This window comes from Glycine max, chromosome 1, assembly GCF_000004515.6.
Source record: "Glycine max cultivar Williams 82 chromosome 1, Glycine_max_v4.0, whole genome shotgun sequence".
Taxonomy (NCBI): domain Eukaryota; kingdom Viridiplantae; phylum Streptophyta; class Magnoliopsida; order Fabales; family Fabaceae; genus Glycine; species Glycine max.
In genome coordinates, this window is record NC_016088.4 from 1,573,788 (window position 1) to 1,586,869 (window position 13,082).

Below are 13,082 nucleotides of genomic sequence, written 5' to 3' on the forward strand. Positions count from 1 at the left end.
GTTGCTCTGCCCCACGTGTTAGCGCTTGTCTAAATAAGGCCCTCTTTTTATTTTTCATAATTTCATTTTGTCATTGAATAAGTAACTTTATATATATAAATGTGAATTAATTTGAGTTAGGCTTGTGATTAAGTAAAGTTCTTCTTATAGTGACATCCCAATTTAAAACTGTTTAAATCGTTTTCTTCTATTTATTAAGCTTGACAACGTATATGAAATTTGATTCGTGACACCCCCACCCCCAATTAAGTAGTGTTTCTATTACTTTTTAATATGGAATTAATTGCCGTTTGAGGGGGTGGGCTTAATTAATTGATTTACTAAGCACACCTCAGTTAAATAGAATTTAACTAATTGATTAACTGTCTTAAACAAAATTGATTGATTAACTAAGCACACTTTAGAGTTAAATAGAATTTAACTAAATCCTTTTAAAAGTGAAGCCTTTTATTGTATTTGACTTAAAAAATTTAAACTAAGTTATTCAAATTCCTGTTAAAATATATTTTAAGTCCTTATAAAATTGGCAAATTTTAGATTTTGTTTATGTAAAATTTTTCATTCTCGTAATGTGTTATATTTTGATCCGGAGTAAAATTCGTGTAAATCTAAACACACGTGAGAATTTTTGGATTTTAAAAAACATCACAAAAGTATAGAAAAAAATGCAATTTGTGATAATTTTACTTCAATTTGTGACAATTTTTAAATTCTAAATTTATAATTGCCACAAATTATTACGTTGGGCTTAGATATATTTAAAATTTACTTCAAGTTAAAATATAACACATTTATATTTTATGAGAAAAAAACATAATTTTTAACATAGACAAAATCTAAACATTACCAATTTATAAAGACGAAAAAATATTTTAACCTTATACAAATTCTGTGACTTGTTCAAACCTGATGAAACAAAGGAGAGAAATGTGCAGAAGCTGATATATATTGCTTCTACGTCTAGTGTTTTTCAATGGAAATTCAAACTTTCTATTGGAGAATTTTGAAGGGGCTTTGATTTCATCGGATCCATATTTCGTACGAAAAATGCTCATAGATGGTGATGCACAACAACGGTATAGGAAACATGTTAGTTTTAGCTCATTACATAAAATTTCACTTTCTCAACCAATTGGTATTAACATATTTTCCAAATTCCAATAATAATTGAAAAAAATTGTGCTTTAATATTTTTCTTTTTCAAATATACCTTTTAATCCCCCAACCCCCACATGGATATCACGGTATGCCTATGATATGTGAACGAATTATATCAGCTATCAGGGATATACTATCTTTTATATTTATTTTTTTTTTCTGTTTTTTTTTCTTTCTTTTCAACTATTATGTTTTATTATTTCAAAATAAATTATTCTTATGGTTTTCTTTTTAGAAAATTCTTACGACTAAATAACGTCATTTAATACTAATCATTGTATTACATTATTATTATTTAGTTTTTTTGCATGATTAGAAATCATTGTATATTATTATTTTATTTTTATGCATTGTTACTATATTATCAAATTTTTAAAGTAATTATTATAAAAAAATAGCAAATTTTCATAGATGCATATATGATTGAAGCATCTAGAACTCGTAGTGTAATACATGATTGTTGATTATGATCAAACTCTAATAAACATTAACTAGGGTGAGTTTTTACAAGAATTAAAGTGATGCATACCTACAAAAGACACATAAACACTCAAACCAATTAATATTTTAAATGATAGGATGAAATACATACTCATCTATAGTATAACCACGTTGATTATATTTATGCATGTATAAGTTGGATTAGATTGTTTTCCTTGAGGCTAAAGAAATTTTAATAACTATAACACCCTATTTAGGCATTTAGCAGTAGATACATATTATTGTTTATTAATAATAAAAAAATTTGTTGTTTTCGGATGTATCTTAGGAAGCATGTGTTCGGGCGTTTGATCTTTTCTACGCTTTTGTTTTTGAGTTGATGCAGTAGTATTCCGAGGCAAGTTGACCTGCTATGCACATTGGACATCAAACTTAGTCGAAAACACTAACAATTTGTTATTAGATGAAAAGTGTTATTATTATTATTATTATTAATTGAGAATTCTAAAGAAGTTGATAGTGTATCTGACATTTATGTACAAGAAATCTACATGAAAACGAAAAATTAAGAAAATGCAACACCCAAACCTTGATTTTAAATGGTTTCCCTATTCATTTTCTTAGTTATTTTCCTTATGTAGGTACAGTCATAGTACTAAGTCTTAGTCACCGACTCATCCAAGCCCAATTCAACTTATTGGAGCCTACATGCTTATATATAGCAAACTCCAACAACTCTCTCTCAATGCAATTTAATGCAGAGGAGAGAGACAGAGAGAGTGAGTGTGGATTTCTATGGCTTAGCTGCAAAAATCACAGCTCATCAGTATATGAACCAGTCACGCAATGACCCAAGAAAGAGCTAAGTTATAACCGCAAAAGAATCAAACACAGAAGCAAGTTTTAAGCTGACTTCAATAAATATTATTATTATAATTATATGTCAAGGTTATTATCACAATCTTAGTAGTAACTTGAATGTGAACCTTGCATTCTATATCTAATCCTTAATTATAATAAATATTCCATCTTCTTTTCTACCTTGTATATTATGACGCATCCACCACCCCCTACCCCATCATTCCTACCTTCTCCACTCTAGTTTCTTCCCTCTTTTTCCTTCTCATCTTCACTTTTTTGCCTTTTGCAACGTACATTGCAGTTTGCAGTTGCAGGACACCTTGTAGTGTTAGCTGCTACTAGCTTTTTTTTTTCTTGTTTTTAGTGAAGGGATTGTTCCTTTTTCTTCTCTTTTTCAGGCCAAAATGTCAGACCGGGGTACCCTCTCCGGTGACTCGGCCGTGGATGATGCTAAGAGCAACAAAAAGGAACACAAAGTTTCTCTGCTGAAACTCTTCTCTTTTGCTGACTTCTATGACTATGTTTTAATGGGTGTTGGGTCTGTTGGGGCAATTGTACATGGTGCTTCTGTTCCCGTTTTCTTTATCTTCTTTGGAAAGTTGATCAATGTCATAGGCTTGGCCTATCTTTTCCCCAAGGAAGCCTCTCACAAAGTTGCCAAGGTTTGTGTTGCAGTAACAAGTAAAAACCCTTTTTTTTTTGTCTTTGTCCACTTTCTAATTGAACTTTTAAGGTTAGTTGGAAAAAAAAAAATACCATGATGCTTTTTCATCGATTGAAGGGTAATTTTGACTTTTTTCCATTCAAGAAATGCTATTCTCTTATTAGCTGCATGTGCCTTAATGTGGTATTTTTTTTTTTGCAATTTTGCAGTACTCGTTGGATTTTGTGTATCTAAGTATAGCAATATTGTTTTCATCTTGGACAGGTATGGAAGTAGCCTAGTAAAAAAAAAATTATATATATATATATAATCTCAGCTGATTTAATTTTTCAGTTTTATTATAGCTACTAAAGTATATATTGCTGATGGAGTGATTATATAGAGGTGGCTTGTTGGATGCATACTGGGGAACGTCAAGCTGCAAAGATGAGAATGGCTTATTTGAAATCAATGTTGAATCAAGATATTAGTCTATTTGATACCGAGGCTTCAACAGGAGAGGTTATTTCTTCCATTACTAGTGACATTATCATTGTTCAAGATGCACTATCCGAGAAGGTATGCATTTGCCTTTTGAGAAAATATTTCATATTTTTATATCATCATTAAAGTATAAATTACTAAGATGTTGTGAAACGACAAGAATGTTATTTCCCGGTCAATTTCAACTTTAACCTCGTTAGGTTTTCTTTCTAGCTTCTTCAATCTACCTATAATTGAATGGTTTTCATTATTGTGACCTCAAAAATGGTTTTCATTATTATTTGTCCTTCACTTTTGCGCTGTCAATTGGAGTATTAATTTATGGCGCCTTCCCCAATTCTTCATCTTCTCCAAAGCAAGAAAATAAAGAGAAATATTTTTTTAACATCATTTTTGTTTACATAATTACATTATGTACTTTTGGTAAAATATTAAATCACCTGACGGAGAATGAAAGAGACATTTTCTTTAATTGATACGGAGGTAGGTAAAATCACCAGCTAAAGAGGAAAAACAATTACTCTTTTTCAATAAATATGACGGTGGATAATTTTCTTAACACTTTTCATATAATTTCTTAATAGTATAATTTTATTAGTTATCTGAGGAAGAAAATGTTAAATGTGTTTAACTTTTTAATTTAATACCACCTTTGTAAAATAGGAGTATTAAGAAAATTATTAAAAATAGTACTCCTTTACAATATTAGGATTACATTACCAAAGTGTATTTACCAACAACTTTCTTGGCATAAGTGATAATGATTAAATGATTTAGAGTTCCAATTTTAATTGACCTTTAGATATGTAATAAATTATATTAAAAAAATATAATCATCTTTTATGTGTTAATAGTTTCCGACAAAAATTAATAATTGTAGGAAGACTATTTCCTATAATATTTTCTATCAATATTATGCTTAAAAAAAAGACAAAAAGTGTCCTTCAAATATTAATTTAAAAACAAAACATAGGCATTAAATCTATTAAATGTTTTGTAGTTATGCAATTAAGATTTACATATAGTCTTAAATGCTCATTCATTATCACGCACACTGGTTTGGGACTCTCACTCGAAGCGGTAAAACAATCACTACACCTGTTGACGTTCTTTATAGTCATTGTTCATCCCTTCCTCTGCTTCTGCCTTTGTTTTGTTTCGTACACCGTAGAGTTGATATATGTATGTATATATATATATATATATGTATGTGTGTGTGTAAGTCGAACACAGTGGATTTAATGCAGCATTTGATAGCTGCATTTATAAGTCTGGTCGATATGGTTGCGTTGTTTTTAAGGTTTTGCGCTTTTTAGCTGAGCTGCATGTGCCTCGAATATATGCACACTTACTCCAGGATGCATGCAATTATGATTAAGCATCTACCAACACTAGCTGTGTGACCAGTCAGCAAACACGTACCCACAACCAAAACATTACTATTGAGTTACAAAGCCATTTCAATGGTTTTAGTTTCTTCTCTTAATCTATATGATATAATGTAGCAAGCTTTTTGTTGTTTTTTTTTATCGGCATAAAATGTTAGTTTTTATTTTTATTTTAATAATAGACTAACCCAATATTTATTTATTAAAGATAAATACTAGCAAGTGCTCTTAACTCGTTAGAAATCATTTTTGTGTAATTTTTAAGATAACTATAAAAATTAATAAATTTATTATATATTACAGTACTGAAGGGGAGTAACTTGATGGAATAGAATGTGTATGTTGTTATAAACTTTCGATATTTGTTTTTTATTTTTATGGATAAAAAATATTATACTCCATTAGAGTTTATAATGAAAAATAATATAATTCTATTAATAAATGTGCAATGGCAATAATTTAATTTGTGAGAGAGTATGTTATCAACTTTGGTACTAAGATTGATCATTGAAGGTTGGTATTTACAGGTGGGGAACTTCATGCACTACATAAGCCGATTTGTAGCGGGCTTTGTTATTGGGTTTGTTAGAGTGTGGCAGATCAGTTTAGTGACACTTTCAATTGTACCCTTGATTGCTCTTGCTGGAGGTCTTTATGCATACGTCACAATTGGGCTCATTGCAAAAGTTCGAAAAGCCTACGTGAGGGCTGGTGAAATCGCTGAAGAGGTAATTGACTCAAATTTAAGAAAATATGTTGAACTTTCTTGTACATAATTAATCAAATTGTATCTTGCTTACGTAAAAAAAATTGTATCTTGCTACCTATGGTTTGATATTTAGTGTGTTGGCAAAGTTGATTAAAGAATGATAACAACACACTATTTATATACTCCCCCGCCCTTAATTATAAGATTATTTTTAAAAATTTATTTGTTTTTTTATAAGATTCTTTTTTAATTTCTAGATATATTAATTATTTTTTTCTTACATATCTTACTTAATTATTCTTTCTCAAAAAATTAATGAGAAATAATTAAGTGGATAAAGAAATAAGAAAATGATAATTTTAGAATGATAGTATAATTAATTGACAAATTTAATAATTAAATTAGTAATTTTTCGTAAGGAACGTGAATTAGTTGAAAGTGTATTAGGGACGGTATATGTTATTTGACACATTAAAGAATACTAACAACATACTAGTAATTGACATTGACTTTCACTACATTAAGAGTGAAACCTGTCTCATTTACATGAATTTCAAAATGGCAATATAAATAAGAAAATTGTTAGCCAATATTCTAAGGGCATTGATAAAGAAACTTAGAATAATGTTTTGTTTATGAGGCGTAAAATTACATGGTTCGTTATCTTTTTTACGCTTTCATATGATTTACACATTAAATATTTTTTTTTTAGTTTCTTAACCATTGTACTTTTTAGTTAGCATGACCCTATAAATAATGTTTTGCTAATTCTTTTATACATGATCCATTAATACTTGATTTTATTAAGTGAATGAGTTGCACTTTTTGTGGGTTTCAGGTGATTGGCAATGTTAGAACGGTTCAAGCATTTGCGGGAGAAGAAAGGGCAGTAAGATCATATAAAGCTGCACTCATGAAAACTTATGTAAACGGTAGAAAAGCAGGTTTGGCAAAGGGCCTGGGCTTGGGCTCAATGCACTGTGTCCTTTTTCTATCATGGTCTTTGCTTGTTTGGTTCACTAGCATTGTTGTTCACAAGAATATTGCCAATGGAGGCGAGTCTTTCACTACCATGCTCAACGTTGTGATCGCTGGCCTGTAAGAACTTACTATCTTTTCTCATATTTGGCCAAAGCTATTTCATTGTATTTTACAAGGCATACTCTGAGAGTTATTTATTGTGCATGATAGAATTAGAATAAGTTGTGTGTTTTCTTTGGTTTTAATTTTCATGCAGAAAGTGCCACATGCACACACATGCAATGAAGATACATTGAAATTCAATGATAGTATATTTTGCTGTTCTTCACTAGAGTAAATTACTTACTATTAGAACTTTTGCTTTTAATCTTAAGAGTTTAATTTCTATGTATTGTTACAACCAACCAGAAATCATAATTTTTAAGATAATTATTATAAAAATCAACAAATTTTTCTTACTTGATAGTTTTCGATTGAATAAAAATGTAAAACTTATTTACATAGTCTGTGCATAGACTATTTAATTTAACACTTCCTTGCCAATTGTTAATCAACCGGACTATAACTGACATTGCACTTGTGGATTTTATCTAAGTGGTTTAAGGTTGTATTTCTTGTGTTAAGATTACTTTTTCCTAAATTAAGGTATGTATGTGAAGGTCATGTTTTGTTTCTCAGGTCACTGGGGCAGGCAGCACCAGATATATCTGCATTCATTCGAGCAAAGGCAGCAGCTTATCCAATTTTTGAGATGATAGAGAGGGACACAGTGAGCAAAAGTAGCTCAAAAACCGGTCGCAAGTTAGGCAAATTGGAGGGTCATATCCAGTTCAAGAACATCTGTTTCAGTTACCCGTCTCGTCCAGATGTAGCAATATTCAACAACCTGTGTCTTGACATTCCTTCAGGGAAAATTGTAGCCCTTGTGGGAGGAAGTGGTTCTGGAAAGAGCACTGTCATATCATTGATTGAGCGCTTTTATGAACCACTTTCTGGTCAGATACTATTAGACAGGAATGATATCAGGGAACTTGATCTCAAATGGCTTAGGCAGCAAATTGGGCTGGTTAATCAAGAACCTGCGCTTTTTGCTACAAGCATCAAGGAGAACATACTTTATGGAAAAGATGATGCCACTCTTGAAGAACTAAAACGTGCTGTGAAGCTTTCAGATGCTCAGTCTTTCATCAACAATCTTCCTGATAGACTAGAAACTCAGGTAAGATATTTGATTTGTGCACATTGCTTATATATAACAGCATCCAAAAAAATTCTTAAATATGTGGCTATACATATATTCAGTAGTGTTTTTTTTCCCGAAATGTAATGTAACATTGAAGGAAGAGCTAATTAAGGAAAAATCAGAATGATTGATGATCATACTGGTTTGATAATAGTTGAAATTCCTATTGGAGTGATTCCAACAATGAATTACAAGCTGTTGAAGAAAAATATCTATAAGTAATCTATTTTAACATGTAGCAACTGTAGCTAAGATTTAAGTTCTTTGAAACAAATTACAGGGATGCATATTGGAATATAGAAATAACATTTGAACAAAACTATATGGTAGATACGAGTGTTTCAAGGGCTGAAAAATGGTTTCTATAACAAAGTAAAATATAGTGGATCCTTTCTTTTCCTTAAGAGGTGATACTAAGTCATTTTTTTTTCAGGTTGGTGAGAGAGGTATACAACTTTCAGGAGGGCAGAAGCAAAGGATTGCAATATCTCGTGCAATCGTGAAGAATCCATCAATCCTTTTGTTGGACGAAGCGACTAGTGCTCTGGATGCTGAGTCTGAGAAGAGTGTGCAGGAGGCTCTTGATCGTGTGATGGTTGGGAGAACAACTGTTGTAGTGGCACACAGACTCTCTACCATTAGGAATGCAGATATGATTGCTGTTGTGCAGGGAGGGAAGATTGTGGAAACTGGTAACCATGAAGAGCTCATGGCCAACCCAACTAGTGTTTATGCATCTCTTGTTCAACTCCAGGAGGCTGCTTCTCTACATCGCCTCCCATCAATTGGTCCTAGCATGGGACGCCAACCAAGGTTCTTCATTCTCATTGTGACATTTAGGTCCAATTATTTTATTTAAGTTACTTCAGTTAGCTTTTTATTTATTTATAAAAGCTACTTTTCCCCTTTTCCTTTTATGAAATATAAGCTCTTTGGTTTTTTAAGAGTTTTTCTCTAAATGTGTTTGTCCTAGATTCTGAGAAGAAAAGCTAGAAAAAAGTTGGGCCAAATTACTATCTCAGTACACATGCAATTGTCATTTACTCAACTGCAATTATCTGAAATGAAATTTATTACTTATGTCAACATATGAGGTATTGACCCATACATTAATAGTATTTTTTGGAAAATGCATGTTTATCTGTCTAACTTTTGTGTTTACTGAAGTGACTATAATGAATAAATCAGATATTAGAAATCTTTTACATTTGCTACTTGGTACAATTCCATTAACATGCAGCTTATGATTATATTTTTCTTGTGATTGTAGCATAACCTACTCAAGAGAATTATCCCGTACAACAACAAGCCTTGGTGGTAGTTTTCGATCAGATAAAGAATCTATTGGCCGGGTTTGTGCTGAAGAAACAGAAAATGCAGGCAAGAAAAGGCATGTTTCAGCAGCAAGGCTGTACTCTATGGTTGGTCCTGACTGGTTTTATGGGGTTGCTGGGACCTTATGTGCATTTATTGCTGGAGCACAGATGCCACTTTTTGCACTTGGAATTTCTCACGCACTTGTATCATACTATATGGACTGGGAGACAACATGTCACGAAGTTAAAAAAATTGCATTCCTCTTCTGTGGAGCAGCAGTTATAACTGTCACTGTCCATGCCATTGAACATCTTTCTTTTGGAATCATGGGAGAGCGACTAACCCTTCGTGTGAGAGAAATGATGTTTTCTGGTAATTTTGATCAACTGATTATTACTTTCTCCATCACATACTCAATTTTCTTGCTATGAAATATTTCCTTTCAAGCTTCTTACAATCTTACTCAGATCAATTTTACACTGCATGTGAATGTATGCGAAAAAATTGCATTATTTTGTAAATGGATGTGTATGCTGTGTTACATATTTTAAGGATTCATTATGTTCATGGTCTATCAATCTTCTGATGAATTCTATTTTAAAGGTGCTTTTGCACTTGCTGATTATTACTTCTCTTGTTCATCTGTCTGCAGCTATCTTGAAGAATGAAATTGGCTGGTTTGACGATACAAACAACACAAGTTCCATGCTTTCATCGCAGTTAGAGACTGATGCAACATTATTACGAACTATAGTTGTTGATCGTTCAACAATTCTGTTACAGAATATTGGTTTGGTTGTTGCTTCATTTATTGTTGCCTTCATCTTGAACTGGAGAATAACACTGGTTGTCATAGCCACATATCCTTTGATCATTAGTGGTCATATCAGTGAGGTGAGGTTCCTTGCTCCACATTTCAAAATTATGGAACTAGCATACCTGTTTGCGTTTTAATACTTCCCTAGGATCATTTCAGAAACTTTTTATGAAAGGCTATGGTGGCAACTTGAGCAAAGCATATCTAAAAGCCAACATGCTGGCTGGGGAGGCTGTGAGCAATATACGCACTGTTGCCGCATTTTGTTCTGAAGAAAAGGTCCTTGACCTTTATGCTAATGAGCTCGTTGATCCCTCCAAACGCTCACTTCAACGAGGCCAAATTGCTGGCATATTCTATGGCATTTCCCAGTTCTTTATTTTCTCATCTTATGGCCTTGCCTTGTGGTAGATGCTTTAACTTCATTTTTATCTTAAATAGGTTTCTTATTATAGGATAAATGACTCATCAAATGGTGGTTACCCATGTGCTGAGAGTGTATACCTTTTGCAGGTATGGATCTGTTTTAATGGAAAAGGAGCTTGCTAGCTTTAAATCAATTATGAAGGCATTTTTTGTTTTGATAGTAACAGCACTGGCCATGGGGGAGACATTGGCCCTGGCCCCAGACCTTTTGAAAGGGAATCAAATGGTTGCATCAGTTTTTGAAGTGATGGATAGAAAGTCAGGAATATCATGTGAGGTTGGAGAAGAGTTGAAGACAGTGGATGGAACAATCGAGCTCAAAAGAATCAATTTCAGCTACCCTTCAAGGCCAGATGTAATTATTTTCAAGGATTTCAATCTAAGAGTTCCTGCAGGCAAGAGTGTTGCCTTAGTGGGGCAAAGTGGTTCTGGTAAAAGCTCGGTGATCTCCCTTATACTCAGATTTTATGATCCAACATCCGGAAGGGTGTTAATTGATGGTAAGATATTTGAACTATCACTACTTCATTCATTCAATCCATGACTAGTTCAAAAGAACGAAGAGTAGCATAAGTTAAGTTTTCCAAAGTAAAATGACTAAGGCTCAACATGCATTTGCATGCATAAGTCAACCATTCTAGAGATGGCTTATTGATCACATTTGCATTCATATGCCATGTGCATGTAACATATTTCTAAGTTCTATCAATGATAAATCAAATTCTTACAGGAAAAGACATCACGAGACTTAATCTGAAATCTCTTAGGAGACACATTGGTCTTGTACAACAAGAACCAGCTCTTTTTGCAACATCAATTTATGAAAACATACTTTATGGAAAAGAAGGTGCCTCTGATTCAGAAGTGATTGAAGCAGCTAAGCTTGCCAATGCTCATAACTTCATCAGTGGTCTTCCTGAGGGTTACTCCACCAAAGTAGGTGAAAGAGGAGTGCAACTATCTGGTGGCCAAAGACAAAGGGTAGCCATTGCAAGAGCAGTTCTAAAGAACCCTGAAATCTTGCTTCTGGATGAAGCCACTAGTGCACTTGATGTTGAGTCAGAGCGTATTGTGCAACAAGCATTGGACAGATTAATGCAGAACAGAACTACAGTTATGGTGGCACATAGGCTATCCACTATAAGAAATGCAGACCAAATCTCAGTTTTGCAAGATGGAAAGATAATTGACCAAGGGACTCATTCAAGTCTTATAGAGAATAAAAATGGAGCATACTATAAATTAGTCAACCTTCAACAACAGCAGCATCAATTATAGTATATTGGAAGAACATAACAAACGAACATGGATTTTTTATACTGATTTTGTATTTTTTTAGTTTTTCCCCCCACGTTTATAGAGAATGATGTGGGTTGGGAAGCTGATGTCGGATCCGAATAATTTCATACTATATATATATATATATATATATATATGTTTGTAAGTGCTATAAAAAAAGTAAAATGGCTTCATGTATCTAGTTCATGATCCTCATTTATTAAGCATCACATCTGGTTATTATAGCATCATAGAACCTTTGTTTAAGTGTAGAGAAATCATATTAATTCGGACAATAAGGTGTATACAATTTATTTTACGACCACGAGAGAAATAGGAAGAGAAAAGAAAAATATAAGATAAAATGAGTGATGATGCAATAAAAAAAAAGATGAATAGAAAAAAGGATTATATTATAAAAATAATATAACTCTTAACTTTATTGCTTAAATATTATTCAAAGTGTTAATGATATCATACATCCACGTTCAAAACATAATTAAAATTATAATAAATATGAACATTATAACTAAAATGTTTGTTAACATTACCTCAAACAAATGGCATCCTCATGCTGTACTGTAGAACTGCTGTTACTGGACTCTCACGTGAACTATGCGATATAATTTTGTCTCGCTATGTCTGAAATATAACTTCAAGGATCAATAAATTTTGTAGCTCGTGTTGAGTTTTCTCTCTGTAAATTTTCTTGTAATCAGTAATACATTTTTTTGTTAATTATTATTTTACTTCCTGTATCCGATGCTATTTTTTCCTTTAGTTCCTAAGTGATTTTTTTTTTCCAGTTTGGTCTTTACGTAAAAAGTTAATTACAATTCAGTTTCTACCGCTTATTAAAGTTATAACAATGTTAGAGTTATTTTCATTTAGAGCCTAAAACGAAAAACTATATGTCAAGTGTAAAGATTAAAAACCAAAATATAGTGTTTTTTATGACTAAAACTAAAAATAGTGTCACGTAGGACCAAATATAGTGTTGTTTTAAATCCGACAATTAACAGGGATCAATTCGTGAACGATGTTTTTATGTAATTCTAGGTTGGCTTGGCTTAGTGAGAAATTTGAGTAATTTGCATGAAGTCTCAGATTTAAATTTCATTACCACTATTTAGAAAAAGAAAACTTTTTTTCTATTCAAGAACAAAAATGTATATTTTACAAAAATTAATTCAAAAATGAGGACCAAATTTTTATTTTAACCTACATTTTTTTTTGGGTATATGATTACAGTAACACTTTAACACTTTTGTTATCACTTTCTAATATTCAAAACACACTTCACAAAATACGCCCTT

General features: G+C 32.2%; 1 protein-coding gene across 2 annotated transcripts; it reads left to right on the forward strand.

Annotated features, from left to right (window-relative positions):
* Positions 1 to 2,348: 2,348 nt before the first annotated feature.
* On the forward strand, positions 2,349 to 11,968 carry LOC100819045 (ABC transporter B family member 2). Of its 2 annotated transcripts, XM_014767134.3 has the most exons (13): positions 2,354 to 2,547; positions 2,859 to 3,122; positions 3,334 to 3,388; positions 3,507 to 3,682; positions 5,523 to 5,723; positions 6,543 to 6,802; positions 7,364 to 7,904; positions 8,362 to 8,741; positions 9,199 to 9,617; positions 9,898 to 10,139; positions 10,222 to 10,469; positions 10,576 to 10,988; positions 11,219 to 11,968. In XM_014767134.3, the coding sequence occupies exons 2-13, from the start codon at positions 2,865 to 2,867 to the stop codon at positions 11,764 to 11,766; spliced, it is 3,741 nt and encodes a 1,246-aa protein (XP_014622620.1). In that variant the 5' UTR covers positions 2,354 to 2,547; positions 2,859 to 2,864; the 3' UTR covers positions 11,767 to 11,968. The 2 variants fall into 2 exon arrangements, with proteins under 2 accessions (XP_003517674.1, XP_014622620.1); XM_003517626.5 differs by having other exon boundaries at positions 2,349 to 3,122.
* The last annotated feature ends 1,114 nt before the right edge of the window (positions 11,969 to 13,082 follow it).